Genomic DNA, 27,916 nt, shown 5'->3' on the forward strand with positions numbered 1-27,916 from the left:
GCAGCTGCAGGAACTTCTGCATCTTAATGTTGTGACTCCAGGCTAAAGAAGTTTTTCCAGTAGCCTGGTAAGCACGAGGAATAGTTCTTTCGCTTGAGCCAGTGTTTAACCGTGCTCTGGCTTGTGTCTTGTCATCAGCTCCTGTGCAACATCAGTAAACTCAGGTAAGCATATGAGGTCGTTCCTTCTTGAAGAGCAACATATTTCACCAGCTTTCACATCATTCTCAGAAACTGGATGTAGATAACTCGACGATCCTGCGTGAGGATAATAGGATATGTGTAAGAACAATACACTAGTTACACTAATTTTCGGATTCGTACGTATTGATAAAGGCTTTTCGAGGAGGGTGTACAAAGTCCAAAGTGAGTAGATTTTTGACTTTTTGTTATGTGCACGACCTGTTGAGTATAGCTACGCGGTGGATGTAGCTTTACTCGCGGCGGTCCACTCCATAATGTACAAATTGGTAACTGGCTAGCTAGATTGGCGTAGTTAAGGACGGTGCCTATTTTTGTTACTACGCATATGTTCTGCGCATCTCGAGATACTCGGGTTTTCTATATGTGGTGCCCGACTAATACAGGGATATTTTTTCGCGGTTTAACTCTATGCGGAGAAAGCAGAACTGAGCGAGTGTTTTGTTATCCAAAATGAAAATTGGGGGTGGACATACATTTTTCAGAGATAATAAAGCTTCAATTTGGAAAAGGATGCCATACATTCCTTTATATTTTACAGATGTTACAATTATTGTTGCTTAATTATCTCTAAAAAATGCGTGGTTACCCCCAATTTTCTTTTTGGATTCCAAGAGCCCTTGCTATAAGATCTGCTTTTCCCGCATAGAGATAAATCGCGCACAAATACTTTTGCATTAGTAGGCACCGTCCTTAAAAGGTACACAAAACCCTGAGAACAGTTTTCGGTAATGCAGTTTTTTTATACGCCTTAATTTCAAGATGTAAACCTTCATATATATAGCGCATGACTGTAAGTAGATTCAATAAAAGTTACATGACAATTTATCACGAAGCGTAACAACTGAATCGTTACAGTATGTATACTTTTAACAGAAAGTATTTATATTCAAATCATCTTCTAGTTCTGGAAGGAAAAATAGTGTGTCATGTCGACCTGGTGGACTCTCTACATTATGCTGCAAACGGATACGATGTAAATTTCAGTGTTGGGCTACCCCGTTCATGGTGAATCACTTTCATAAAGCAGAACCTCAGGCACTCCCCGTTAAAAAGTAAACCATGCAGTACAAACGAAAAGAAAGTCGTGAGCAATTCGCGAATGATTAGAGGTTTGAAAAAAAATTCAATTAAAAATGAAGGAACAAAGATTTAAATTGTGTCGACTGTATAATTAAACATGCATATGCAGTGGATCATAGTCCTTGAAATCACCACTGTCACGCAAGTCCTATGGAGGGAAAGGAAAATACACGAGTGTGACCACCTTTTATGAGAAACGAGGGCAACAGGTTATTAAAAGTACGAATGCGTGATATAATGGATGAATGACAACAAACGTTAGGCATCCACACGGTCGATTCAATTTGAATAAAAAGAACGCATAAAAGAAGGTAACAAATTTGGCCAAAAAAAAAAGGGTAATAATATAGGCCGCTCTGATTGGTAAATCAGTTCAGCCATCAGACGGGTAGGCGCAGCTATCAATAATTTTGTCTGATTTAAAAACCACAGCTATAAATATGTATTATTGAAATAGCGTGAGGTTTGTGTTGGGAAAATATTGGTCGAGTTCTTTTTTGCCAAAAAAAAATTGAACGAGGCCAATATTGTAGCTATACACGGATGATTGATTGTTGCCTAATTTACATACTATACTACATGGACACAAATTTACCTTAAAAAATTAATCCACCAATCCAAATCAGAATTTCGCAAAAATGCCCACCATGCTTCTATGCGCTGGAGACAAAAACAGAAATAACAAGACTATATTGAAGTTCTTCTATTCCGGCGCGCAGGGTAACCTTGGGTTGGTTACTATGAAGATTCTATGAGAAAAATTTAACCTTCCCTGAAACTTTAAGATCATAAATGGATTTCATTTTGTGTCATATACTTAAGCAACCCCAAATAACAACTAAAGCAGCATTTGAGCGAGGGAAGTTCTATTGCCGCTACCTGATTCTCATGCATAAAACTATTCTCCCCAGCAAAGCTGTCACGCCCATTTGCCCTAAAAAAATTTGGTAGGATTTCCACTTTGACGCGTTCTGTTCCAGGGTCAGCACAAAAAATCCTGGCAGTTCCTAAAATAAAGTGGTACTGAATTAAATGTCAGTTTGCTGTACAACTAAAGCGAAAATAAACATTTAACAGACATGTTTTTATAGCTGTAACGAACCTTTCACCAATCGAACGCATTGTAAAAATTGGTCAGCTACGACAGCAGCATCCTTGTTACTACTTCCGACTTCCAACAACATGATTCCACAACAACAACAACAAGCTTTATTGCCAAATTAAAGTTAAACTTAACTTACAACATGAATACAATTAATACAAAAAGAGGTAATGTGTACTCAGAATATTTGAAAAGCTAATCGAGCTGAGTAAAAGTAAATAATGTTTAAATATAGCAGGTAGTTTGGCACTAAAGCTCGAAGGGAATTGATTAATTTTTAAAAAAAAGATGAGGAAAAGAATAAACAAAAAAAAAAAAAAAAGAAAGAAAGAAATACCAGTTGAAAACTCATGAACAGTAAGACTGTAAGATGTTTAACTTGACTTTGTTTTTAAACGTTTTAAGGGAGAGGTGTTTAATGCTTTCGTCAATGTGATTCCAAACTTTTAAAGCTGCAAAGCAAATGTTGAATTTACCATAGTTTGTTTCAGGATGGTGTTAATGTAATAGGTTGATTTAGAAGCAGGCCTGGTGTTTGTAAGGTTGTGACATCTGTCAATCATGCAAGCACGCGGTCAAAAGGGAACTCCCTTTCCAATTGTAGTCGTTGCGAACATGGAGTCAAATAAATCACAGTTGAGTTTTGACTTTCCGTGGTTTTACTTGAACAGTATAAAACACCACACCTGCAACGAGGATCCACAAAGCGCATCTTAAATTTTTGGATGATACAACGCTACATTTCACACACTGTGCTTTTTATAGATCGGTGCATCCAGAAACCGAAAAATTGCTACTCAAATGAAAGGTATTTAACGGTACTTTCGTCTTGGCTTTACCCTGCTAGCAGAGCGTTTCTTTATTGCAAGTCTTTTAGTATGTACGCAGTCGTTCGTGCCTCTGGTATTTCTCGTAGTCTTGCCTAAAAGAAACGCTCTCCTAGCAGGGTATTTTAGCTTTTGAGTTTTTTTTTTTTTTTTTGCAGTTTTGCAGTTTTGCAACTAACCGCAACATTGATAGTAATATCGTTGTGACGAGGAAAGAATAAGAACTGAAAGCTAAGTTCATCAAAAAGAGGGAATAAGTTTCTTTGTAGCATTAGCATTAAAATAAAATCAGATGCACTTCCCTGTTTACCTCATAAAACAACAACCTGACGAGGCCCAAAACTTTGAAAGCATCTACATCACAAATATCTTACCCAAACTGGTTGAGATTCAAAGGATTTATGACCCTCTGACTGCTTCTTTGAATGCAGGAGATAGAAACAACATGACGAAGTTACATCTCGTCGAAATGTTGACACACAAGCAAACAATTTCAAATTAGACTCAATTGCTTCGCAGAAATATGAAATCTTTGCAGGAGTTATTGTGTCTAATATGATTGGCCAGTAGACATCTGAGGTGCCAAGAAAAATTAAATGACAATTGCTTTAGAAGAAAGGGTCATTTTTTGTCTGAAGACATGAGCGGGTACATAACTTAAAAAATCCATGAAATTTATAATGCGATAAACATTGAAGGATAGCGAATTTTTAGTCAAAGAGAATGAAGTAAACCTTCCGACCTAATTCTGTACAAGTAACAGACTGTTCCCAAACTCTACTTTTGCTCTAATTCTTACGAATTGAAAAAACATGAGACATCAAAGGGCAAGTACTCCGCATGGGTTCTCCGCATGCGCACAGAGGCTTTAGGCGTGCCGTAACCCATTATGAATTCCCAGAACCGATGAATCCAGCCATGAAGGAAAATATAATTAAATTAGCTACCTTATTTACCAAAGTAAAAAAGTTGCACTTCACGCGATGTAACTTGAAGGTCTGTGGACTAGACAACTTTAATTTTGACTCTATCAAGCGAAAGCTATATTTGTTTCACTTTTATTTCACCGTGCTGGTCTTTAATATTCTGCTGGAAAATGAAATTTGATTTTCTTGTTTAAGTTTTGCAACTAACCCCTGAGGCGTTAATTTCTTCGATGTGATCCTTAGCCAAATAAGCAATACTAAGAGCACATCGCTGAAAAACTCTTTCAAAGACTCTTTTCTTTCTTAAAGAAAGAATTCAAAACTTGGATACGTTTGTGATCTATCAGCGAATATACATAAGCTTCTGTGTGATATTCGTATTGTAGAGCGTGAGGTTGAGCTACTTCAATTTCGGTTTCTTTGTCTTGAGTTCCGGTGTTTCCCAAGTGTTCAGGAAAGCTAACGTTCCGTTATCGGTGAATGACTATTCGCTAGGCCTAAATCGACTCAGAAATTCGGATGGAATTGCAAACAAAAAATGTCGTTAACAGAGCGAAATAAGGCCAGATTGGATTTGCAGAAAGCTGCCTACAGCAGCACTTCAATTCGTGAAATAGAGAACTGTTCCCTAAATTATTTATTTTGCGTCTAAAAAAACAGAAACGTACGTTATCATGGACTTGTTCCCAAACTGTATTTTCGTCCCTATTCTTAAAACTTGGAAGAACATGGCATGGGGTGCCGAAACAGAAAAATTCAATTCAATTCAATTCAATTTATTAAAGCACATTTCACGAAGGTAGGGCAAGAATGCACTAGCCAGCAAATAGCATAGGCTAATCTAGGCGGGTAGTGCAGTTGATTAGTATATATTTACAGAAGACGGAGACGGAGTCGTTCGGTTCTTGGCAAACGTTCTTGGAATTTTGAGAGGCCTTGTTTGAAGCCACCAAAGTTTTACTGATTTTCTCTGCTCCGATGATCCTGAGAACGAGTTTGTTTTTTCCGTTTCTCTGAAGCGGCTCTATGGATTTTTATAAGATCTTCACCACGCGTGAGTGGGTCGAAATGATGTGCTTTTTCATTATGTAACTATTTCATTTTGTCCTGAATCCACTTTACAAAAACATGCTTATAGTTTAAGTTATTTAAAAAAGTGATAGAGAGAGAGAGAGAGAGAGAGAGAGAGAGAGAGAGAGAGAGAGAGAGAGAGAGAGAGAGAGAGAGAGAGAGAGAGAACCGCACCGAAGCTCCCTCAGAAACGAGGCGCGAAGCAAGGAGAGGAAATAAATCACTCTTGCCTCTTTTAAACCGCTGATACGGTTATTTGCGAATGTTGATAGTTTAGACAACGGGCCCCTGGAGCCGGGGTACCACGTAATTAGCTCTCGATCAGCACTACGAAGCACAATTATTAAACAAAACATCTGGCCCTTCGTGCTCGCGAAAAAAAGTTTTTGTTCGTCTCTTGTGTTTCCTCCCTTGTACAAACTTTAAACAACTCTGTACAAAAGACTACGTTATAGGACAGTTTGAAAATTTTACGCTTTTGTTTTCAGGCCAACTCTTTTCTTTTAACAAATAACCGAAGGCTGGTCGTAAATTTTCAAAGGACTGCTATGATCAGCCACCATTTGAATAGATATTGTTGTTATTCCCAGGCTGTGCGTGACCTGTTCCCACTGTCGGACTGATTTAACTCGCACGTGGTCGCGTTTCAACCAATCAGACGGTTTTCACCAATGAAGTAGTTCAGACACTGCACTTCTTACGCATGCGCTTTACCTTAAATATTTTCACTCCAATATTATGTCATACGACAAGCTCTTTCTTACCCTAAGATTTTACCATGCTTTCTTTAAATCTATTGGGGGAAAAAAACATCAAGAAAAAAAAGGACAATGCGTCGTTTCTATCAAGCTATCATGAAACATGTTGCATTATTTTGCACATATTCTTGTCGTAGTAGGAGCTTCAAATCTTCTTCAAGTTTCGGACCACACGTCAGGTTGGTGTGGGGTCCAGTTAGGGCACGTAATTTCTACGAGAACTTGCCGCGATCCTTGGTCCCCAGGAATAGGGCAGTTTCACTATGGACCTTTTTCATAAATGGCGGCCGATAAATTATTCTTTCATTTCCATTGAAATTAGCCTTACTAGCCTCGTTTGCATGTACAAAATTCAATAAAACTCCAAAACGAGGTTAATAGGGCCAATTCACATATATCGAAAAGAATAGTAAATCGGCAGTCATTTATAAGAAAGGTCTATGGGGTCATTTGACTACAACTACCGGAATCATTCAGTTTTTCGTTTTCTCATGCTAATTAGTGCTATTGGTCTTTGCTCTCGAATGCAACTTCAAAATTTTGAATTTGAAAAGGAAAACGAAATGACTTCTGGTAGTTCTGGTAGTCAAATGACACCATCATGAAAACAAAAACGTCATTTGTCGGTGGCCTTTGTGCTGTGTGGATCTTCTGCGGCTTCTCGCAACCAAAAGAGATTGTTTGAAAGGACGCGTTGGTGTGCACAGGTTGGTTATATTTTTTGATTATTTTTGTAGCTTTGAGACCTAGTTTCCTCTTAATGAATTATATGTTATTTTCTCTTTAATTTATGGACAGACCCTTCATTTAACTAGTGTTAGAATCCTAACCTCGCTGATCCAAACGGGTGGGGATTTCGATAAGCGACAAGGACTGATCTTAGGCTTTGAAGGTTAATTTTATTAATATACTATTGCCTCTAATCCTAATCATGTTGGGATTCTGCTTTGAATTAGTCAGAGATAAGTTGGAATTCCATCTTGCACTGATCGATTCCTGCGTAGTTATCACTGAACATTTGTCTTAGCGCATATAATCGTTATTATTTCGAGTGAACCATTCAGTAGTCGTGTGTTAATCGAATTTAGCTTTGAAACTCGATTTTAATGAAGAGAGAACTAAAACAAAACATAAAGATATCAAGAAGGGAAATAGACTTAACATGTAGTTGTACAGTTGTAAAATTTAGTTCTTAGGTTTTCCCGTTGGATGTTGGCAAAGCTCCAGACAGCTATTAAATTAGACTTACAGTCAACCCAGGTCACGCGTGAACGATATTTTTGAAATTTGAAAGGAGTTTTGAAATTTACATGTCAGTTTTGAAAATCCCCAACGAGATTTCAGAGTTCCCGTATAAATTTCCCTAGCTTATTGACGGTATAAAGCTATGAATTTTTCTTTACATTGCAAAATTGAATATTTCAAGAATAACAGTTGCTTCCCAAGTATTTTGAATCTTTTTTTTTTTTTTTTTAGGTTAAAGCGTCTTTTTTGGAACGAATTCTAGAGAAATGTCCAACATTCCATTCACACGTCGGACATTACAAAGAGAAATTCGAATGTTCATTTCATTCTTGGAAATACTGTTCACGCGTGACCTGGGTTGACTGTAAAGAAGTTTATTTCGCAAAATGATTAATTTTAAAGGCCCACCTTCACCCAAGAGTCATTGCGGTCGTTTGTTTTTGTTTTGAAATGCGGTATAGTCCAAACGCGTGGTCTTATTGGCTGTACGAGCTCAAGAGGTTCATACGGGTTTCCTCTACGACTCGTGCTGGAGGGAGAGACTATTCGTGATCGCTTATTGCTTTCTCACTCGACTCCCGCTCAAATAAAATAGGGGGATTTTCATACATGAAAACTATTCCTCGGCGCGCAATACATCTTGGGTGAATGTGGGCCTTTAATATTGCAGAACAGTTTACTGAAAAATACAGCGTCAGGTGACGGTTAACATTTTCCAGCATTTTCGTTTATATGTCTCATTTTAAACATTGTTGCTATATTTCAGTCCGTAACTCTGTCTTTCGAGTGAAAACAACCTTAAATAGTCTGACTTCTGGCTCTTTAGAGAATTAAACTAATGGCGCCTCTAGAGTTAAGCAGTGTTGCATTAAAAATGCATACACACGATTGATATAGCGCGGACAATGTGAATCTCTTTCTGTTGGAAACTTTTACTGTCGTGTGCCCCCGTTCTCCATAAAAACGTTCGATCTGGTCATTTGACGTTGTTGCTTTGTAGAAGACGAAGACGGAAAAGAAATGCATGAAGATGTGTAACATAGAATGGAACAAAAGTTTAGGAGAAAATTAAACTTATGGTGGGGACTGTTGTTTACTTTGATCTGCTGCATTATTAAGTGTGCCATGCTGACAGCGCTAATAATAATAATACACTTTATTTAGAGAGGGTGGCACGGAATAGCCGAGGTAACTATTAAACTTGTGGCCCTCTATCTAAAAAATTCTTACAAAACTAATACAATGTAATAGAAATGTAAGAGCTAAAAATACAATGCATGTCAAATTCTAACATGACTATAAATAAAACTAAAAATATCCATCTGATAAGAAGACGAATTATAAGCAAAAATAAAACATAACTTGAGAGCAAATGAAAATATGAAAGCTAAAAAATATATTATGTGAACATGCTTAACAATTATTCCACGATCCCGCGTTGCCTTTGAAACAGTACAGAAACAAGAGACTAAACTCATTCATAATTCATCTACTATTAAAATGCGATCAGGAACGCTCTCAAAAATATCCTTAAAATGAAAAAATACGCCAACGATAAAATAAAATAAAAAATATTTAAAGTGGATTACTCAAAATTAACATGGATTGAATTAACCAAAATATGCAAAGAACGATTGCGAAAACTAATAAATGCTTCAAAGTTGAAGAAAAAAGGGATGATTGAAAAATTAATTGAATTTGACAAAGATCCTTTAAAAACCCAAAATGAAACTGATTTAGAAGATAATATTTATTCAAAATTAACATGGGTTGAGTTAAAAGAAATTTGTACAAAAAGAAAAATTCTCTATGCAGCCCATATGATCTAAAAAGAGATGATTGAAAAGTTAATTCAATTAGACAAAGAACCGTTAAAATTAATTAATGAAAAAGAGACTAAAGAGCGCGGCAAAAAAGCATAGAAGCAATTAAACGTTGGCGAGAAATTAATCCCGGAAAAGTGAGAGAATACCAGAACAACTATCGAGACAATCCCGAACGCCGGCAAAAAACAAGAAAATGCTTTTAAGGTGAATTGGGAGCATTCAGTTTTTCATCTTGCAAATGAAAAACTGGAGCTTGAGTATTTCGAGAAATATTTAAAAATATTATATTAAATATTATAATATTAAATATTGTAAATAGTATTTCGAGAAACAAGTGAAAAAGATTGAAAAGGAACAATCAAAGGTTGGAAAACTCAGAGTTGACCTCGCAAACAATTGAAAAGAAAGAAACACCCTTGAAGAAAAACGCAACACCACAAAAACCCTTGAAAAACTGATTGAACAAGAGGCTAAACTCAAACGCAAACATGAAGAGGACAGAGCGATCTTCGATGATATGAATACTTCTGCTTCTGAGAAAATAGCTGCTGCGGAAAGAATCGAAATAAGAAATTAGGATATTGCTCTTTGCTCTCCAATGTGACTTCAAAATTTGAATTTGAAAAGGAAAACGAAATGAATTCTGGTAGTCCTGGTAGTTTAATGACACCATCATGAAAATGGCCTATTGCGACGGTTTCTGCTCAGTCACTGCAAAGAAGAGTGTTGAATTATTTGACGTCATTTGTCGGTGGCCTTTGTGCTGTGTGGATCTTCCACGGCTTCTCGTAACCAAAAGAGACTGTTTGAAAGGACGCGTTGGTGTGCACAGGTTGGTTATATTTTTTGATTATTTTTGTACCTTTGAGACCTAGTTTCCTTTTAATAAATTATATGCCATTTTCTCTTTAATTTATGGACAGACCATTCATTTAACTAGTGTTAGAATCCTAACCTCGCTGATCCAAACTGGTTGGGGTTTCGATAAGCGACAAAAACTGATCTTTGGATTTGAAGGTTAATTTTATTAACATACTATTGCCTCTAATCCTGATCATGCTGATCATGTTGGGATTCTGCTTTGAATTAGTCAGAGATAAGTTGGAATTCCATCTTGTACTGATCGATTCATGCGTAGTTATCACTGAACATTTGTCTTAGTGCATATACTCGTTATTATTTCAAGTGAACCATTTAGTAGTCGTGTGTTGATCGAATCGATTTTTTTAATGAAGAGAGAACTCTCACAAAACATAGAGATATTAAGAAGGGAAATAGACTTAACATGTAAGTGTATAGTTGTAAAATTTAGTTCTTAGGCTTTCCCATTGGATGTTGGCAAAGCTCCAAACAGCTATTAAATTAGACTTAAAGAAATTTATTTAGCCAAAAGGATTCATTTTAATATTGCGAAACAGTTTATTGAAAATACAGCGACAGGTGTCGGTTAAAATTTTCTAGTATTTTCGTTTTTGTCTCATTTTAATTTAGTCCGTAACTCGGTCTTCGAGTGAAAACAACCTTAAATAGTCTGACTTGTGGCTCTTTAGAGAACTAAACTAGTCGTGCCTCTAGAGTTAGGAATTGGTGGTTATAATTATTAAAAATGCACATACACGATTGATATAGTGGCCCGGTATAGTGGGGACAATGTGTATTTCTTTCTATTGGAAAATTTCACCGTCGTGTGCTCCCGTGCTCCATAAAACGCTCGATCTAGTCATTTAATTTGACGTTCTTCTTTTGTAGGAGACGGGAAAAAATGTATGAAGATGCATAATATTGCGGGCCATCGCGTTCAAAAGTAGATATCATGATATCTCTATGATATCTCGAGATCTCTCTTTAATTACCAAGATATCTTGATATCTTTACAAAATGATTTCTTCGTTTCGTAACTTCCTGAGAGATATCAAGATATCATGATATCTCAAGATATCATTGCAGCATTATATCCGGAGAGATATCATGCGTAATGATATTTTGCCAACATAAAAAAATGATCTTGGTCTGTCATCGTATTTGGTAATTGGAGATCTGTAGCACTGTGTAACCTTCATGTGAACGTACTCTCTGACTTACTTTCCTCCATCCCGGCTCAGCAGAATACTATCCCTTATTTACTCTAAAAGAATATACAGTCTAGAGAACTTATAAGGCTTACTGAAATAGTCCCATTGCTATTCGGTCATAGCTAGTTGCAGTTGTAGACTCTAAGTGCAACCGCAACATACCAAATATCAGACAGATTATGATGAATCTTAAATTATCTGTTTTTGACTAGATGAGACTAAGGATGCGATAAAATTATCGATTCTGTTCATTTCTATTATCACTTTTATGCGCTTCCATAGTAGACAGGAACACCGCGAATGTATTATAACTTCATTTTGCTCTCTCGAAAAAGTATGAGAGAGCCAGCGGGCGTCAGTGTTAAGACTGTTAACACCACGTGCAAAGCTTGCTTGTCACGCCAGATATTATTATCCCTGCTCACGCTCGTGGTGTCCATGTGTGATTGATTCGAGTACTAGGGCAAGGCGCTGTGATCAATTGCTCAATTCAATTTGAAATTTTACTTTACATTGATACTTTTTAGTCTTTTTGGAGGCATGTGGGACAGGACCTGGGGAACAGGGGAGGGTTCTCCCCGAAATTTTTGGTGGGTGTGTGCCCAAGGGGGGTACTCGGGTATAAACGTGACGGGGGAGTCCGACGGAGCCTAATATTTTGAACCCAAAAAAATACATGGACCTTATATTGTGCACCAAAAAAAAAAAAAAAAATACAAGACTGGAACTACATGCAGATTATTCGAATCATGCTTTCGGATCTTGCGGGAACTTTGGCTTGAATTGCGTAAGAACTATTAGCCTTGCGAAATTCCAACCCAAAAAATACGCGCAGACCCAAAAAAATACACGGTTAAATCTTCAACCCAAAAAAATACAGGATTTGAAAATTTTAGACTCAAAAAAATATGTCGGAGCCCCCCGTCACGTTTATACCTGAGTATCCCCCCTGGGGTGCGTGTCGCTCTGATCTATATATCTTCCAAATCTTGACCCTTTCGCAGACCATATTTTTTTTAATCTAGCAGTATCTGTTCAGTTCAGTTCAGACCCAGTTTTTAATAAAACAAGTTATACAAAGGCTCCAAAAAGTTCCGTTATAGCAGCTGTAAAAACAGTCACGTAGCCTCTTTGTTCAGAATAGACAGCTGACATTCAAACTACTGGGTTTCTTTTAATTTCCCCTTGGAGAAACATCCCAGGCGGTACAAGATCATCTCAATCATTTCTGAAAAAATCTCCCTAACACACCTTACAGAAAAAAAGTCTTGGATACCAGTTTATGTACTTTATTTTTTGTTGTTGTTATTTTCACCTGCCCTTCTTCTCACCATTGAATATTGTTAATTAAGAAAACGGCAAATTTAAATTTCAGACCGCCGACTATTAAATTTGCGGTTTTCTTAATTGACAATGTTTACCAAACCTTCTAATGTTCTAAAGCCTTCGTTTAAAGTTTATACTATTATAATTTTATTTTTCGGCTTAAACATAGAATCTTTATTAGTTTTGCGGATAGAGAGCTGCATCACATGTATAATGTATACGAAACAACAACCCAGTAGTCTGAGTGAAAACTGTCAGCTTCATGTGAGAGCCCATCTTTTTTCTTTTTTTTTCAATCCCACTATCCCGTCCTTTTTTTGCTTCTTAATTAAAAGAAGTTCCTGTGTGTTAATTATTAATTTGAGATAAAAAAAATCACATTAAAGGCTTACCTTTATGCAATGGGTAGCAGATTAGTAACTACAAACGATCGTAATCTTTTTTTTTTGTGAACGTTTATTCTGTTATGATATCGAACACACGTCATTCATGATATCACCGTTAGCCTTTTGACAGAGAACAGAGCCTTTACTGTACGCACAAAGGATTAATTTGTACCAGTGTGCGCTGGTCAATTTATGAAGTCAAGTAAAAATTAAAATCCCGTATCTCACTCTGCTCTTCTTGCGATTCTCGCATCCCAACTCCAGTCCTCTTTTTGACCCTTAGCTGTCCATAATGAACAAAAGACTGCGCCACTCCTTTTCACAGCAGGTTTTGCAAAATTCGTTTAAATATTTTATGGAGTTGTTGCGAGAGGTCGTTAGGTGTCATATCTTGTCTCATATATAATGTCATTAGGTTGCTGTAGCTAAAAATAAACTTCAAGTTTAAAAGGCGAATGATTTCATGCCGGATACAACAGTGCACTGACATCTGTCCACTCCTGATCATCTTCATCAAAGTACCGCAATTTTTCGATTTTACCGCCCGATTTCGGTAGCTCAAGGGCCAAAAGGGCGCTAGTTCATGCTAGTTGGAAAGGGGGCGCTTATTTAGTTTTCGCGATATAAACATCGGACTGATGAATTGAAACGATATGAATTCATACCGTCAGAATAACATTTGCTTGACGTTTCTTAGTAATATTTTCAACAATTGTAATATTACTTCCAGGTAAGATAGTGCTCTATATAATTCATGTCAATAGAGGAAGCCAATTGCAAATGACAGTGGTTTATTTTATTTGTTATATCTCTCAGTTAGTATGTGCGGTGTGATTGATGAGTTTTTCACTGTACGGCTAAAGTTGAAAGTTTAACCTCAGAGAAAAAATTAGGCCCGGTTCAAACGTCGAACTTTACATGTGCCGAACCTATTACCAATTTGGGTTGATCCAAATAATTTAATTTGGCAGTTGATTCAAACGTCGAACCTTTTTGGGTCGAACTTGATTGCAAAAGTGAACATGACACTTTTGTAGTCAGCGGTTATTACTCACCAAAATGGCGGAAAAAATGCGGGAAAGACAAATTGTGGAGATGAAGAGCTTGCTTTTCTTGCAAGTTCAATCGAGGAGGGTAGAAGAAGGCGACTCCAGCCGGATGCGGTCAGCATTAAAAAACCTCGCTACTAGGAGAAAGCGAGTTTTGAATTTGGCTTGCCTTTTATTATTGCTGATTTCCCAAAGGAACATCACAGTTCCTCGTCCAGTTCGTTCTTGTTGTCGGCTGAAAAGAAATACTGCACTTCAGGCAAGTATATTTAGTACTCTCGAAGCTAGAGGAACACAAGTCTTCCACGCTTCCCGCCATTTTCCTCGGAATGATCACGCATGACAAAAATAGGAAACGTGCAGAACTCTGAGTAAAAATTAATTTATTTAACCCTTTTCATCCCAACAACACATGTATGTGACAAAAACACCGTTCTTGCTTCTATGAATTGCTCCTTGTTTAACTTAAGCTACAACGTCATGATAATGTGTGAATGACACCAGCTGATGTATATTTCCATCATGAAACCCAGCAAACCGACTACGCCTCCCGATTTTTGCTGCATATCACCGTTCGTTTGGCAACAAAGTCCTAAATGCCAATTGTTCGGCCAAATAATAACATAAAAAATTACACTTGTTTATCGTCAATTTTTAATCCAAATAATTTGTTCAAAAATGAAAAGTCTATATTTACAGCAAACCTCAAGGTCAGACCTTGGTATCTGACTGGAAGTTTTCCTCTCAATGCTTTCCGAGGGCTATACTTCAGCCATTTTATCAGACCCAGTCTTGCGTATCTCACGTTGCCTCGTTTACGCCCGAAAAGAATTCTGGGTAATTCAGCCATAGCACGAGCGTAGAACTCCTGCTCTTTCCATTTCATAGTTTTTTTATAAGTGTCGAGCCACCCCGTACCACCAGGAAAATTTCGAATCCATTGAATATTTTACTTCTCCAAACTCGCCCAAATTGCCTTGGCGGGTCCTGGAATCCATCCACAAAACGGCCAGAGAGGCAACTTCACTCGTGGGCCTCCATGTCTGCTACACAGCATGTTTGGCGACTCAGTCAGCATGAAATCACCTCTCACCTCTGTTTTCTTTTAGAGGATTGCCTCTACCCACATTCCAGCTTAATGATGTCAGAATGGGGGCTTCTGCGGAGGAAAATGGCTCGAAAAACACTTATAAAGCGATGATTTTACCAGATTCGTGCTCGTGCACTCGCTCGAAACAAACAACAACCGTCACTTGCATCACGTGACAATTTAGCCTGAGCCCACAGTTTCTTAAGACCGCAGATATTTTTATTTCATCTCCATTTATGGAGAAATTAAGTGGCTCAGACTATTTATTGCCAAAAAGTCATTGAAAAAAATACCACACACCTGGTATTTAAAGGGTTAATGCATTAGTAATTTATGCATTAGATTCGGCACAGAAAAAGTTCGTTTGAAATGAAGTCGATCTTTTGCCGCTCTATTCGACAAGCCCGGTCGAATAGAACGGCAGGTCGACGCAACTACAAATCTGTCAAACCTAGTTGATTCAAACGTCGAACTTTACTTGTGCCGAATCTAATCATTAGATTCGGCACATGTAAAGTTCAACGTTTGAACCGGGCCTTTAATCCTCGCTTTTTTCCAAACTCGTTCCGTAACTTACAGTAGGGCACTTCAACTCGGTTAGTAAGAGGTACATACTGAATAAATCCTTTATTGCATAACAAAGCTTGGTCGGATCTTGACCGTGTCTTTTGACGTCATCCTTCAAGTGAGCGCCCCTATTGGGTAATAGACCAGTTCCGAGAGGCGACCCTTATTACAATAGTAAGCACCCATATTAAATGCCATAAATGGTTTTACTGTCAAGTTAAAACTACTAAAAACAAAACATGAAACTGCTCTTCCGGGCTAGTATAAACTAGTATAAAATTTACTAGTTTTCAGTGGATTCAGATTACCATGTAATCATGGAAAACCATTTATCATTAATTATCTTAAGGAGCTAGTTTTACAACGGCTTAAAGAAACTCCTCATATTCTTGAAAACGCAAAATGATAGATTTTCAAGAGAAGGAAAATTCAGAAGCCGGCAAACTCGCGATTTTTAGCCGATCGCGTGGTGGCATAAAATAGACGTCTTTACAAAGTTTTTGGCCTCCAGTCAATAATTCTTAAATGAAACAATATACTTGAAAACGTATACAACCAAAGCCGAAATATAGAGCGGGGGAAGTTAAAAAACTAGACGAAAAGTGAGCTTCTTCTGCGAACTTGAGGACTGAAAACGCTTCCTAAACTGCACTGTGCACAACTACAACGCCATGATTACATGATTTAAACAGTCATTACAAATTAATTTAGTTCTCCCCTTGAGACACAAATGAACAAGTACAAGGTTATAGGAAGTTTCACAAAATTAAATCGTAATAAGGTCCCAACCTTGTTCCCAGGGTCTCTCTCAGGGGACGGGAAGAGAAGAGACACCCTGGGAACTAACTTTACTTAGCAACTCACCGATTCAACGGCGCATTAGTTGTAGCAAAACTGACAAAACTTACACTGCAACAAAATGATTTAATATCCTTTTGCTATTCTTTACGCAAATGTTTCGAGTTTTCCGAATGTTTTGATGAGCGTTTTCGAACAAAACAACAGCAAAATCGAAGAAAAGCTTGCATTGTTTGTGGACTAAACTTCGACGCCGAGTGAACGAGCAACGGGAGAACCCGAGCGTTCGAGATAACTGCAATCCCTGCGTAGGATCTTATATAGCTTGCCCCTCGCGGAGCGCTTATTAGAAAGGGCGCCCGTATTGGAACAAGGGCACTTGGTAGAATCATTACGGTACTTTGTGTCATAAGTGCGTCACCGTTCACTTTCCAGTCGTTTCGAATCCAAAAAGCATTTTCAGCTCCCGTTTGCTGTTGTTATGTGAACATACCTTCTATGATTTTAAAATTACACATGAAAGCATAAAGAACCATCTAAATAAACGTTTCTTCCAGGAAAACTCATACCATGCTGCTGGAGTATTTTGTTGGTATTCTCGTCATCATAAACTCTGCAAAGCTGCCTCACGCCTTGGAACAATGTCAAGTGCAATCACTCTCAGTGTACGGTCATCACTTGGCTAACCACGTGATTTCCACAAGAGCCTCACCCGGTCTTATAGAGTGCGTAATGATGTGTTCAGACGAGTCCCGGTGTAAGAGTTTGAACTTCAGGGTGAATGACAAGTCATGTGACTTAAACGATGCTGACAGATTTACCCACCCAGAGGATTATGGGCCGAAATATGGGATTGTTTACATGGACACTTCCGTGAGGCACAGAAAGGTCAATAATATCACTCTTGCTTGTTTCGACAGTACTACTAATAAAAAAGGGGGGTTAATTTAATTCGGTAACAGACTATTTTTTCTTGTAAAAAGTAAACATAAAGTGTTCAGTTTATCTTGGCAGAGAGGCAACACATCACCAACAATCCGATTAGATCAAAGTCAGGAAAACATAATGTCTCTTATCGCTTTATCAGTTGTTTAGCAACCTATGATGTAACTATGGAAACCATGGTCCTATTCATTCAGTCTAGTTTTCCGGACTTTGATCTGATCGGATTGTTGGTGATATAACAAATCATATTTTCTTTGACTTTGAACTAGCGAATAGGAATTTTAAACTTTAAGATAGAATAGCGTGGGATAGGATAGGACAGAATAAGTTAAGTTGGTTGGGATAAATTAAATCACGAAGCTTATCCGTCTACGTTTAGTTTGTTCTGCTATTATTTTCTACAGCGAAATGGATTTAAGTCTTGCATGGAAATACTCCAGAATTTCCCAAGGTCCAAAAGTGGTGATTATTGGGTAAAGATTGGCAACAGAGATGCACAAGTGTATTGTGATATGGAAAGCCATGGTATGTAAATAGATTTAAGCCACTTCAAAAGCCAATGATTCAGAAGAATATTTCAGTTGATTTTGTGAAAGTACTCAACTACATAATTTTTTTCACTGAAAAGTTATCATTCTTAAATTTTTGCAAAGATTTCCTAAGGACTTTCAATGAAAATATTTAAACTTGATTTAGAAATGTTGTATACGTGCACAAAGGCTGACTGTCGCTTAATTTATGGGTTAGACTTTCTCAAAGTCGCTCGCTCGCTCGAGCGCTGACGATCGCGCTTCGCGCTCTCTAAACTCGACTTGTAAGCAAGTCTATTTATGGGTATTCTCTTCCTACAAGAGAGGATAAAGGCTTCCTATCACTGTATTTTTCCAGAGTCTTGCTTTTTTTAACTGAAATTTGTCAATTTTATTCAGGTGGGGGCTGGACATTGGTGGTAAGCATAAGCTCCAAAAACATATCTCATCTTCAAAGAAATTCAGACAACTGCCTCAACTCAGTGCTCTGTGTTCCTGCTTATGAATCAGTCATCACTGCTCGGAAGTTAAGTGACACAGACATACACAAACTGGCAATGGATGAGGGTAGGCAAATAATTGAAAATGATTACAGCATGTCTCACTTAAGAAGTGGTTAACGTGCAACTTCAATTGCCCGTTCCGAAGATCAAATGACTTGTCCATTACAATTAAGATCACATTAAAATTACTCAGTTCACCAAGTGTGAAGTTCTGTCGTTGAATTGATTGCAACCAAGAGAGGATGAAGGTAAGAGAGGTAATCTCCCATATAGGCCCTATTTCCATCGTAATCCCTCTGAAGTTATTTTTAGAAGGTACGATTTTCTCGCGGATAATGTTACCTCGCGCGTTACGTGTCTTTCACCGTTTACAACGGCTACATGTTTACACCGTTACAACGGCTACATGTAATCACAATCATACACTTCCATAAAAAAATTGTTTCTTGCGTTACTTCCAACAAATCTCTAAGAAATACATGTGATTTGAAAGCTAATAGAATGTAGATTTGAATGTCCGAAGAGATTTTAAACTCGCTGTGACAAAAATATCAAAATTTTCGTGCCGCGGTTGGGATATTTATACTCGTCTGTTCAATCGCGGCTTCAATTCAAATATAATGTAACAATCTTGCATAATAAAGCTAAGATTTGTTTCTCGCCTTTCCTTTAAAGAATCTCTTGGCTACTTGCGTGATTAGAAAGCTAATAGAATGTAGATTTCAATGACCAAAGGGATTTGAACTCAGTGGGACAAAAATATTAAAATTCGTGCCGAGGTTGTGATGTTTATACTCGTCTGTTCAATCGCGGTTTTGACAGCTAAATGTAACACTCGTGCATGAAAAAAGATTTAGTTCTCGTGTTTCTTACAACGAATCTCTTAACTACAAACGTAATTTAAAAGTAAATAGAACGTAGATTTCAATGACTGAAGGAATTTTGTACTCACTGCGATAAAAATATCAAAATTCTTGCAGGAGGTTGTGATGTTTATACTCGTCTGTTCAATCGAGGCTTTCAATGTTTCGACAGCTATTAAACTGTACCACGCTTGCATGAAAAAAGATTTGTTTCTCGCGTTTCTTCCAACAAATCTCTTAGCTACATGCGTAATTAGAAAGCTAATGGAATGCAGATTTCTATGACCAAAGGGATTTTGAACTCACTGAGATAAAAATATCAAAATTCTTGCCGGAGGTTGTGATGTTTATACTCGTCTGTTCAATCGCGGGTTTCAATGTTTCGACAGCTAAATGTAATACTCTTGCATGAAATAAGATTTGTTCTTGCGTTTCTTCCCAACGAATCTCTTAACTACATACGTGATTAGAGAGTAAATAAAACGTAGATTTCAATGACTGTAGGGATTTTGTACTCACTGCGATAAAAATATCGAAATTCGTGCCAAGATTGAGATGTTTGCATTTGTCTGTTCAGTCACGGCTTTTAATTTTCGCCAGCTAATTGTATGTAATATTCTTGCATAATTTCCGCACAGCTGGGCTCTAAAACAAATCATGCCGGAGCGATTCTTTTCCAATCTGCGTTGTCCAAATACAACCACTTTAAACTCGCATTCGTCCACAAAACATATGCAGGCACCGCTTTCTGTATGCATGTTCCCCATTTTGTTTTAAGATCAATTCGCGAAAGACGCGTAGCATTGCGTGGGAATCGGCTCAGCTGTCAACGTTGGTAAAATTCAGGATATATGATTGGCTATCACCTAACCCTCTTGGGACACTGGATCTCGCGGGAGATCTAAAAATAACTTCAGAGGGATTACGATGGGAATAGGGCCTATATGGGGGATTACCTCTCTCACCTTTATCCTCTCTTGTTGCAACAATGTAGAAGGCTTTCAAAACTCGGAAAAAAAATAAAGACTTCGTGTGGATTTGGAGGACGCAAATCTCAAAATAACAAAGTTTTTGTTATGAAAAAAACTTTGCACTTAGCCTCGCCTTCATAATGAGGTTCACAGCAACCCGGAAATGGCCTATTTGAACGATGTAAAAACTAGGGCCCAGTCCCTTTAAAAAATTCGGAAGGGGAGTAGGACATTTTCATTATGGCGTCATTTGAGTACAACTACCAGAATCCTTTGTTTTTTTTGTTTTCTCCTGCTAATTAGAGCTATTGTTCTTTGCTCTCCACTAGGATTACAAAATTTGAATTTGAAAAGGAAAACGAAATGAATTCCGGTAGTTGTGGTCAAATGATGCAATCATGAAAATGCCCTATTATGGAGCTCTGGGTGTACGAGGGAGGTTGCTAAGCACGAAAGAGGCGTAAAAGATGATTGAGGCGTAGCCGAGAGCAACTCTAGCTTCTTGGCTGCTTAGCAAACCTCCCAAGTGCATCCATAACTTGATGGTTTCACAGCTGTGATGTTTATCATTTCTTTGATAATGATAATAATAATAATAATAATAATAATAATAATAATAATAATAGTAATAATAATAATAATAATAATAATAATAATAATACAAAACATAATAATCTAGAGTTTTTCTTAATTAAGATACCAGTGTCATTCACTCGTTCAACCGACTTTAAGTACTTATGGCTTATATGCTGGCAAAATCTGACACAAATTATTGGATTTATTTCTGCAATTACTAGCTTAATTCTCCTTACAGATTATACGTTTCTCATCCTAAAAATCTCGGAGCCAAACCCTTACAAAAGAATATGGGAGGCGACAGAAATTCAGGGAAAATGGTCTTTTAGACAGAATAAATAATCTTACGACGTGCGTACTTTCTATAAGAAATATACTTTTTATCCCAAAAGAATAACTGAAAACTTGTAGTCAATAGCAGAACAATAAAACAATCTGCGATAAGAGTTATGAAATAACCTTTAGTATATTTAAAATTCCTCGAAAATATAAGTCAACGCATTGAACAATCACTGATGAACGTATGCGAGACTTGTTCACTTGTCGTGCGACGATTGGTCTCAATAATGTATGTTGACAGATTCCCCGTGCATTCAGATCTCAAATGAGCCGATGATTTCGAATTCTTTGCGTCACAATTGAAGACAAGTTTGCTCAAGTTATTTAATATCCAAGCTGAACTTTTTGAGACAGAGTAATTGCTAAAGGACTCTAATAAATCTTGACGTCGTTTTACTGACACTATGTTATAACGTTTATTTCACTCGAAAAACAAAATACACAGGCAAGTAAAAACTAACGATATAATGTTCCGACGTTTCGGCGATGTCATGACGTCTTTCTCAAGGAATGAATAATACAAGCGAGCTCAACAGAGTAAGATCTTAGATTTGCAAATCTAAGATCTTACTCTGTTGAACTCGCTTGTATTATTCATTCCTTGAGAAAGACGTCATGACGTCGCCAAAACGTCGGAACATTATATCGCTAGTTTTTACTTGCCTGTGTATTTCTAAAGCATTATTAATTAGAAAAACAAAATACATATTAAGATTTTACAACTTAAACTAACCTTCAATGTTAATTGCATATCCACTAACAGGGACATTTCGAGTAGATGTGCTCAAGCGGGATAGTTACACCATATTTTACCAGGTACGAAAAATTAATATACTATAGTCAAACCAGTATTAAAGCGGTAACCCTCTGTTAACAGATTAAGCGGTCAGTTGTCAAAGTCCCGAAAAGTACGGGAAAATTACATTAATTTCGACCTAAGTAAACGGTCTCGGTCACCCTTAACTAAGTCCCTACCAGCAGACGCTGTTTCTATTGTCTTCACCTGTTTTAAACGGTCACTTTGAAAAAGACTCAAATGTGGTGACATATAGTGTGCCAGGCAACTGAATTTCTAGCGACGACCTGCAATACTGACTCGTCTGTAGGATGTTGGCGTTTATTAGTCAGAGTCTATACCATGTTCTCCTTTGTCATACCATTTTATCGCTGCAGTTTCATAACCAAGCAAATGAGTTTGTGACCGCTTTTGTGCAAATGTTATTTAAAATGTCGTTTTTATCGTGTTTGGCATGTATTCTGTGCAACCTGTTTTAAGCGGTCACTTAGCCATTCCCCGAGGGTGACCTCTAAATACAGGTTCAGCTGCATCATGAGAATCATATTTTAAAGACGGTGCTTGCTTCTGCTACTGCGCATGCGTTCAGCTCAAACTTATCTTTGCGTGGTTTATGACTCTGATGCGGAAGAAGAAGATCTTAGTAAGGGCTATTAAAATCCAAAAAGAAGATTTCGGGTAACCCCGCATTTTTCAGAGACCAACTATTGGATAAAATCCCAAATTGTTATGTAAATATTTTAGGGCTTCTTAAAATCATTCTTACTTAATTATCTCTGAAAAATTCGTTGTTATTCTCGATTTTGTTTTTTTGAATTTCAATACTACTTTCTAATGTCTACGATCTGCTTTTCCCGCATGGTCATAACCTGCGCAAAAATACCACGGTCTCCATTAGGACGTGCCGTCACAGTTAAAACACCATTTCTAAATGTCTTACCGTTGTTTTGTTCTTAGATTCCAAGAGGGCAACAACATTTCAATTCGTCATGCGCCAGTGAAACGTAAGTCCATTAGTTTCTTCTTCTAAACAGTTAACAGTAGTGTTACAGCCGCAAATAGGTGGTTTTCACCTTACACATCGTCACGCAACTGAAAAAATAAAATCCTCAACCATTCAATAGATAAAGTCAAGAAATTGATATGTTGTAGAAGAGTGATACATAAACAACGTGTGAAAGCCACAGGGCTGTGTGATATCTCCTAATCGAGTTATTTGAGAAAATGTACCACGGAAAATTACAGAGTTTAGTATGGGACGCCATGTTGGTGCCCCGTCTGATGGGCACCAACATGGCGGCCGGAAACCAGCAAAAACATCTGGAGTTTACCTTGGCTATTTCAAAGCCTTTCTTCTCTCTGCTGAACTTTCACACATTGACATTAACGCTTCTATTACATGTTAGCTGATCAGACCTTAAAAAAAACACGAGGCGAATCGATTTTTTCATGTACGTGACATGTTTAGAGCAGCAATCCTTCTGTCACGCACTGCGCAAAAATCTAAAATTCAAACTGCTCTATTTTCAAAACAAAGAATGCTATCCTGCTGAAAACAAGCAAGCCAATGGAAATTTAGATTTTTTTTATATGTGATGAAGGTAAAAACCCAAAATTGTGTTTAGTTATGAATTTCAGTTTTTTATGACGTCATGTGAAAACCAAGAATAGACAGATGTGACATTTCAGTGACGTTTAAATGAAACACTAAGTAAAAACCAGGATACGAGCACATGATTATTTTGGTTTGGTTCTTGTATTATGGATGGTTTTCAGTGTATTGTTATACATGCTAATTTAGAAATACAGGTCCAAAAATTGTTCCTAGTTCTGGTCTGGTTATCATTTTTTGGGTTTTGCGAACGAGTAGCCTGAAGTAGATTGATTCCGCCATAGTGCAATCCACTGGTGTATTTCAATTTGGTGTATAGAGTTTTTTTAAAAAGTTTACCCTCGCTTTGCTTGTGGATTCTAGGAACTTCAAATCTGTCTGGACTTGCTAAGGACTGTATGTTTCCGTGGATAACATACGCACGTTATCTTTCTAATCGTAGGCGCCGGTCAAAGTAGTTCAACGTTAAATCTTCATATTAAGTTGACTGGATCGGTTCAGATGCAACAAATCGTTAGTAAAACGATCAAGTTCGAGGACATCATCCATCAGCAGCATTAGATTTGAACTCACCATTCTATTTAACAAATCGACGGCAGTTCTCTATGGTCTATACTAGTACTCTTACAAGCGCGAGTGGAGTAATTGTGTTATTAAAATCAACCAAGAAATTCTTCTAGAGTTCCGTGATTTTTGCTTTGCAAAAACAACGAGAAGACAATTTAATGATCGCTATTTCTCGGCATGGTATAAATAACTACTTAATAACCGAGAGCGAGACTGAGGTCGTTACGGGAAAATATTAAACTGAGCCTTGCCGTATTGACCGAGCGATAGCGAGGTCAATAGGGCTATTCCGAGGTTTGGGATTTTACCGTAACGACCGAAAGGTCGAGGTTATTAAGTTGTTTATTATATCGCTTTCTTTATAAGAAAAAAAAAATCAATTCAAGCCTAACCCTAGTTTGCATAGTTCGTAATCGGCCCGTGGGTATTACGGGTGGGTAATGCTCTGCTCTGATCTCGCCCTTAGCCAACCAGAGCACGCGTTATATCGGGGCAGCCTTAGCCATATGATAATGGTTCATATGCCATGACCGCTAAACCAATCAAATCATTGGAATTGCATTCTACAATGATCCAGTTTTTAATAAAAGATTATAGATCAGCGAAAATTGCCGTCGATTTGTTTTCTACAATATCACGGGAAAGAACTAGAGGAATTGGCTTTATTTTCCATTAAGAAAGCGCGCATCACAACTGACGTCATTCTTATTGTAAGTACTCTTTTAGAGAATAGCTTCGAGCCAATCAGCTCGCGGGAGTTTTGAACGTTGTTGTAAAATTATCAATCACTTCAGCCTTGCCTCACTGATTCACTCATACGTTCAACTAACCAATCATTTACTCGTTTTCAGTTGTCCTCGCCTCATCATTTCTCACTATTATCCATATCAGTGGGAAAGCAACGGCAATGGTTTAGACAGAGGATATCAAATTAATGGAGGAGGATGTTACAGAGGTAAAACTAAGGACTCAATTGCTTGGTGAATTTTAGCCTGGTTTCGAGAAGGGACTCTCCAAGGATTCTCTCACCTCCCAAGAGCACGGTCTTTTCCACTAACCATAGTTAATTAAAGGCAATGGTTTTGAAACCTGACAAACGACTTTGTTGTATGTTTTTGTTTGCCTTTTTGGCTTTGACCCTGCACAAACAACAATAGAATTTGGAATGTGTTGGAGCAACTGACCAATGGAAACGTTTTTGTTAAGATATTCAACTGTGGTGTGAACGTTAAAACAAAGGATTGTGTTGGGTCGCGGCTCCGGCTTCCAACATAAATTGCAGCACCATTGTTTTCATGGCAAGGTTTCATAACCAGTCAGTTAATTAACTATGCACTAACAGACCTAACGCAGTAGTCATTCTACTTTCAATTTCCTTGAGGTTTCCTTCAAGTCTTTTTAGTTTAATCCCCAGACACCCAATGACAGCTGAAACAATCTTCATCTTTTTCATTTTTCATAGTGCCTTTATCTCCATGGCCAGGTCTCGATATTTATCGACTTTTTCGTCCTCTTTACTTCCCGCTCAGCCACAGCAGTGCGACATTGAAATGTTATTTTATAAAAAAAAAAATGCTTTACTTCACAACCTGTGATAATTCTGGCCGAGGCTACACATGGTTTGAAGAGAGTAAAAGTCGTTTTTTTTTTAACAAAGATTACCAACCAGTTCAATTTTCGTAACCATATTGTTGCAAATTCTGTCAGATCTTTTCATCGACTTAAATATTTTGTGTTTAATTTCAGTTTTTGATGGACATGATAATTACGAATGTGACGGCAAGGCGTGGAACTCTTTACGCTACAGTAAGTAACTCATCTCTCATAAGGGCTCTCTGCGACTGAGTTGCAGAAATTGGGGTTTTAAATTCATTATAAATTCATTGAGGCTTGTGAAAGTACTTATTGTTAAGGACGGCAATTATCGTCATCATCATCATTATCATTATCATTATCATCATCACGATCATTACTACACTTGCAATTTTTAAGCAGTTTTTAATGCTTATTAGGCACTCAATTAAATGTAAGTTGCAATTTTGAATCACGTGTGCAAACTATTGGTGATTTCAGCACGGAATTGCTGTGATATTGCAGGGCTCTGTATGCACACGCGAGAAGAAATTATAGAAAAGTGCGACAAAAGTTGCAGCAGCAGTCGCATGTGTAAACGAGCTTTGCTACATTTTCGTGTTTCTTGATTCCAAACAGCTGGAGAACGAGCGTTGTATGGCTATCCGTGTCCCGCGATCCCTCAAGACGACAGTCTGGGAATATATCATAACAGTGACGGCATGCTGTACGTCAAGTAACAGAATCAGTCTTTGGATCGTCCTGCTAACTGACATATTTAACGTTTATTGTTTCCCAAGATCTATAGTCATTCTCTTAAATAATAAATAGCTTCAATACGTAGGTAAAATTGTTTCAAACCTCAAGGAAGGGGGCCAGTTAGGGTTTGGGTCAGTGCGGATCTGATACGGCTGGTAGTATTGATTACGTACTCAGTTTAATCCAGACGTTCGGAGCTGCCATTGTGCGGTTTCATCAAGTTCTGTGTTGTGTGGTCGTTTAGTCTAGTTTTTGGTAGAGAAAATATTTTTCACGATATTCCGCTCTCTGGCCGTTCCTAGAACAGCTTCACAAAAAAACATTCATCTCAAGCATAATACGTTTTCGATACTATAGGCAGTTGATCTGGTCCACGTTGAAAAGGAGCATTCTGATTTGCTCCATGAGCGGTCCGAATTTTCCTACACGGACCGCTAGGATGGACCGCTTGCGTTACGACGTCCTTTTGAAAGGAATAAAGTGTTTTAGTTCTGACAAAAACAGAACAAAAATGTTTTAAATTGAGCTTAATGAGTAGGAACTGTTCAAGACGTCATGTAGGAGTTTTACTTTCTAGCACTATTCTGGCACTGCTTGAACATAAACAAGTTTCACGCGGGCTAGAAAAAAAAAAGAACTCACCCTAGTTCAATAATATATATGTACTATAGGTTTTATAGTTTTGACCCGGTATTGTCATTTAGTATACTCTACAGTATTCCTTTCCTTGAGTTCATGCAATCGTCTTAGTTGTGAGTCACAAACTTTACATTTAGAACTAAAAGTAGACATCAGTTTGTTCTCTTTACGGCTGACACATTGACATTTACATGGCCAGTAGTTTCAGTTTAGCAAGAGAAGATGATAGTTAAGTGGTAAAAGAGGGTCATGCGAACACTGGTCGCAAATTAAGACGTAGATTTAATCTTTTTTATCACTATTTTACGGTACTATTTGTTTTCCCTGTTGTGTGCTTCGCCGCAGAATTATGTAAACTTTGGAAATCTATTCATAGGGGGAGGGGAGGTGAGTGGAGACAGGCTTTGGACTTTCATAGCTTATAAATAAGCAGCGAAAGTCGCAAGCTCAGCAAAATTTCTCAAGGTTCACGGGAACAGTTTGTCATGAATGTCAAGGACTAGAAAGAAAGAGAAGAAAAGAAAAGAAATAAAAGAAGAGAGAGAGGAAAAGAAAAGACTGCCTTAGACTTAAAATGAAATAGACCTGTTTCATGACTCCCCTTCACTTTTCATTTCCACTAACCAACCCCATGTCATTAAAAAAGAACGGTCCGTAATTCAATGCCATGTAAAGACAGTACTCAGGTCCTCTAACGGACCAGTGTCAAAGGTAGTGTTTAGGGCGCTAAGCGCTGTTATCATAGCCTATTGCTTTATTACTATTTGATAGAGAGAAAGATTCCCTCTCCTCTCCGATCACAGAGGACTCAAACGGGTCCGGTCTGGCTAATGTTTAAAGTGGGACTGGAGCTTGATTAATATAGGCGTATACATCATTAAAGACGCCGCTTTGAGACAGTTAAAAATGCATAATACC

General features: G+C 37.7%; 3 protein-coding genes across 6 annotated transcripts in view; 2 read left to right on the forward strand and 1 right to left on the reverse strand.

Annotated features, from left to right (window-relative positions):
- The window catches only part of LOC146466561 (uncharacterized), a 187,374-nt gene that overhangs the window by 49,796 nt on the left and 109,662 nt on the right, over positions 1-27,916 (reverse strand). The gene's annotated exons all lie outside the window — the stretch shown is intronic.
- The window catches only part of LOC146466562 (uncharacterized), a 145,970-nt gene that overhangs the window by 34,030 nt on the left and 84,024 nt on the right, over positions 1-27,916 (forward strand). The window lies entirely within an intron of this gene.
- LOC146466566 (uncharacterized) lies at positions 6,559-27,588 on the forward strand. Of its 2 annotated transcripts, none has more exons than XM_085127248.1 (9): positions 6,559-6,674; positions 16,884-17,214; positions 17,676-17,796; positions 18,201-18,368; positions 21,817-21,869; positions 22,807-22,853; positions 24,880-24,983; positions 25,775-25,834; positions 26,240-27,588. In XM_085127248.1, exons 2-9 carry the CDS (start codon positions 16,897-16,899, stop codon positions 26,338-26,340), a joined length of 972 nt encoding a protein of 323 aa, XP_084983374.1. In that variant the 5' UTR covers positions 6,559-6,674; positions 16,884-16,896; the 3' UTR covers positions 26,341-27,588. The 2 variants fall into 2 exon arrangements, with proteins under 2 accessions (XP_084983374.1, XP_084983373.1); XM_085127247.1 differs by lacking the exon at positions 6,559-6,674 and adding an exon at positions 9,631-9,870.

Source organism: Pavona decussata, unplaced genomic scaffold (assembly GCF_977016875.1).
Source record: "Pavona decussata unplaced genomic scaffold, jaPavDecu1.1 SCAFFOLD_143, whole genome shotgun sequence".
NCBI lineage: Eukaryota > Metazoa > Cnidaria > Anthozoa > Scleractinia > Agariciidae > Pavona > Pavona decussata.

Bases quoted from the DNA above. Each gene is read 5' to 3' on its own strand.
- LOC146466566 (XM_085127247.1), top strand. From the start codon at position 9,713: ATGAAAATGGCCTATTGCGACGGTTTCTGCTCAGTCACTGCAAAGAAG. The intron at 17,215-17,675 runs GTCAATAATATC...TATTTTCTACAG, and splicing joins CTTCCGTGAGGCACAGAAAG to CGAAATGGATTTAAGTCTTG. The intron at 24,984-25,774 runs GTAAAACTAAGG...GTTTAATTTCAG, and splicing joins TGGAGGAGGATGTTACAGAG to TTTTTGATGGACATGATAAT.